The sequence below is a fragment of the Chenopodium quinoa genome, unplaced genomic scaffold (genome assembly GCF_001683475.1).
Source record: "Chenopodium quinoa cultivar QQ74 unplaced genomic scaffold, ASM168347v1, whole genome shotgun sequence".
Classification (NCBI taxonomy): domain Eukaryota; kingdom Viridiplantae; phylum Streptophyta; class Magnoliopsida; order Caryophyllales; family Amaranthaceae; genus Chenopodium; species Chenopodium quinoa.
Genome location: NW_018745675.1, coordinates 951,515 through 954,891, shown reverse-complemented (window position 1 = coordinate 954,891; position 3,377 = coordinate 951,515). Strand labels below are relative to the sequence as shown.

At 41.3% G+C, this 3,377-nt stretch overlaps 1 protein-coding gene across 1 annotated transcript; it reads right to left on the bottom strand.

Moving 5' to 3' along the window:
- Nucleotides 1–1,163: 1,163 nt before the first annotated feature.
- On the bottom strand, nucleotides 1,164–3,171 carry LOC110717287. Its single transcript, XM_021895941.1, has 3 exons — nucleotides 2,442–3,171; nucleotides 2,196–2,326; nucleotides 1,164–2,066 (listed from the first exon to the last, which is right to left on the bottom strand). The coding sequence occupies exons 1-3, from the start codon at nucleotides 3,169–3,171 to the stop codon at nucleotides 1,164–1,166; spliced, it is 1,764 nt and encodes a 587-aa protein (XP_021751633.1).
- Between the last annotated feature and the right edge of the window lie 206 nt (nucleotides 3,172–3,377).

The following is a 3,377-nucleotide window of genomic DNA, read 5'->3' as shown; positions in this document are numbered from 1 at the left end:
TCCCTAAGGTTTGGGACGCATTTTGTAGCCAAATTGAGCCAACTATGGCCTATATGACCTATTCCTTGTCCATTTACTACGTTTTCGACCAAATGACCTATTTATTTCTCTAAACATGCATATTTTAGGTATTTTAAGTGGTACAGGCCTTGAAATCACAAAAAACTACAAGTCCCTAAGGTTTGGGACGCATTTTGAGCTAAATGAAGCCAACTATGGCCTATATGACCTATTCTTTGCCCATTTTCTATGTTTTTGACCAAATGAACAATTTCTTTCTCTAAACATGCATATTTTAGGTATTCTAAGGGGTTCATGACTTGAAATCACAAAAAAACTACAATTCCTTACGTTTTGGGACGCATTTGGAGCCAAATTGAACCAACTATGGCCTATATGACCTATTCCTTGCCCATTTACTACGTTTTCGACCAAATGACCTATTTATTTCTCTAAACATGCATATTTTAGGTATTCTAAGGGGTTCATGACTTGAAATCACAAAAAACTACAAGTCCCTACGTTTTGGGACGCATTTGGAGCCAAATTGAGCCAACTATGGCCTATATGACCTATTCCTTGCCCATTTACTACATTTTCGACCAAATGACCTATTTCTTTCTCTAAAAATGCATATTTTAGGTATTCTAAGGGGTTCATGACTTGAAATCACAAAAAACTACAAGTCCCTACGTTTTGGGACGCATTTGGAGCCAAATTGAACAAACTATGAAGTATATGACCTATTATTTACCCATTTACTACGTTTTCGACCAAATGACCTATTTCTTTCTCATAACATGTCTATTATAGGTATTCTAAGGGGTTCATGACTTGAAATCACAAAAAACTACAAGTCCCTATGTTTTGGGACGCATTTGGAACCTGCAATTACAGTTGTTATGTAACTGCATGAACAATTGATTAGGATGTAAAATAAAGGATGTGAAATAAGGGTATTTGATTTACCTTTCGAAGGGATACATCCACCTGTATTGTACAGGACCACATAACTTCCCCTCGTACGGCAAATGTGTAGGCAATTGCTGCATGAAGTTAAAGAATACAGGAGGGAAGATCTTCTCAAGCTTGCAGAGGATCTCAAGTATGTTTTTCTCCAATCGCTCCATGTCACTAACTGATGTTGTATAGCAACACAAGTCTCAGAAGAATTGGCTGATCTCTGTAATTGCATTCCAAATATGGCCAAAGAGCAATTCCCTCAAATCTGTGGGCAACATCTTCTCCATGAACACGTGACAGTCATGGCTTTTCATTCCATAGAGCTTACACGCTTGCAAATCTACACATCTGCTCAAATTGGAGGCGTAACCATCAGGGAATCGCAGCTGTTTAACCCACTCACACAAAACTTTTCTCTGAGCCTTGTCAAGAGCGAATGGAGCCTTTGGCATTACCTCTTTTCCTCTATCATCCTCTTGAAGATGAAGCTGGGGACGTTTACAATATTTAGCAATGTCATTCCGAGCTGAAGGGGTGTCACACGTAAGCTTTTTCACATCCATTACAGTGTGAATTAACTGATCAAAGAAGTTCTTCTCGATGTGCATGACATCTAAGTTGTGACGAATGAGGAGATGCTTCCAATATGGGAGCTCCCACAAGGTGCTTTGCTTAAACCACCCCTTATTTTCATTTTTCAGCCTTTTAATTGAATCAGGTCCATCTGTAGCCTTCGGAAGGTCCTTAACACATTCCCACAGCTCCTCTCCTGACATGATGTGTGGAGGGGCTCCTTTCTCTACTTTGTTTTTACAAAATGCTGTTTTACTGTTCCGAAAAGGGTGATTTGTCGGTAGGAATTGTCGGTGGCAATCAAGCCAAGAAACTTTACCACCATGTTCAAGCCAAAATGCTTTGGTCTTATCCATGGAATTTGGACAAGATTTCTTACCAGCCGTGGCCCAACCAGACAACATGCCATAAGCCGGGAAGTCACTAACGGTCCATAGGATGGCTGCTCGAAGATTGAAATTCTGTTTCTTTGAAATATCATAAGTAGCCGCGCCGACTTCCCACAACAGTTTCAACTCCTCTATCAACGGCTGCATGTAAACATCCAAGTTGCCCTTAGGTTTTTTAGGACCAGGAACGAGCAACGAAAGGAACATGAGGAGGCAAGTTATAAGGGGTCAAAATGACAGGCCAACAAGAATATTGACCCCCAAACTTACCATGAGGAGCAAAACCATCTGTACACAAGCCAAGTCTAACATTACGAGGCTCAGAAGCAAACTCTGGAAACCGACAATCGAGGTGCTTCCAAGCTGCGCTGTCACTAAGGTGTTCCATTGTGCCTTGAACTCTGGGATTTTTCGAATGTCATGTCATTTCCTCCGAAATGTTCTTCGTTGCAAACAGTCTTTGCAACCTGGGTGTGATCGGGAAATAAAATAGAACATTCAAAGGCACTAGGCTACCTTTGGAAGTCTTCTTGTATCGGTCGCTGCCACACACCCTGCATTCAGACAACTGAGCATCATCCTTCCAAAACAACATACACGCTTTCGGCCACGCATGAATCTTTTGATGGGACAGTTCCAACCCCTTCACAATCTTCTTCACCTCGTAGAAAGTGTCGGCCATATGATTGTTGTTCGGAATCGCCTCACTTAGCAAAGAAGCAAACCCATCAACACATCTGTGAGGCAAATTATACTCACATTTGATACTAGTGATTATAGCGGCCATCTCTAACACAGACAAAGAACTCCCTTCGTACAATGGCCTTTCAGAAGTCTTCAACAAATCCAAAAAATGCTTAGCAGTTGCATTAGGCTCCTCCTCTGATGAAACACTAGCCTCCTCGGAATGCCCCTGATCTTGACTATGACCAAAAGCATCCAAAACCATGTCATGATATTCATTGGACCGCCGTTCAGGAACTCCCGGATACCCCTCCCCTTGACACATCCATACGTAGAAGTTAGGTACGAAACCCTTGTCATACAGATGAATTTTAACCGTATCCGCATTCCAAAGGCGTTTGTTCTTACATTTAACACATGGACACCTAACCTCATCCGGATTACTACTCTCGGGATGATCTCTGACGTACTGAATGAAATCATCAACTCCTTTCACGAAATCTGGATTAATACTTTGCCCAATCGTCCTTTTATACATCCAGCTACGTTCTCTTCGTTTCATGATTACAACTTCTACACAGCTCACGCATATGTACAATCACATTAGTCATGAACGGAATTTCGCAGTCATTATCCACCACAGCGTCATGGAAATGCAAATGAGATTTGAAATGCTTCCAAAGGGTCCTTATCACTCCAACCTAACCCATCCTTGTACGTTTATTCTCACTAGTGAATGTAACCCAAGTTTTCAATTCTATGGAAAAT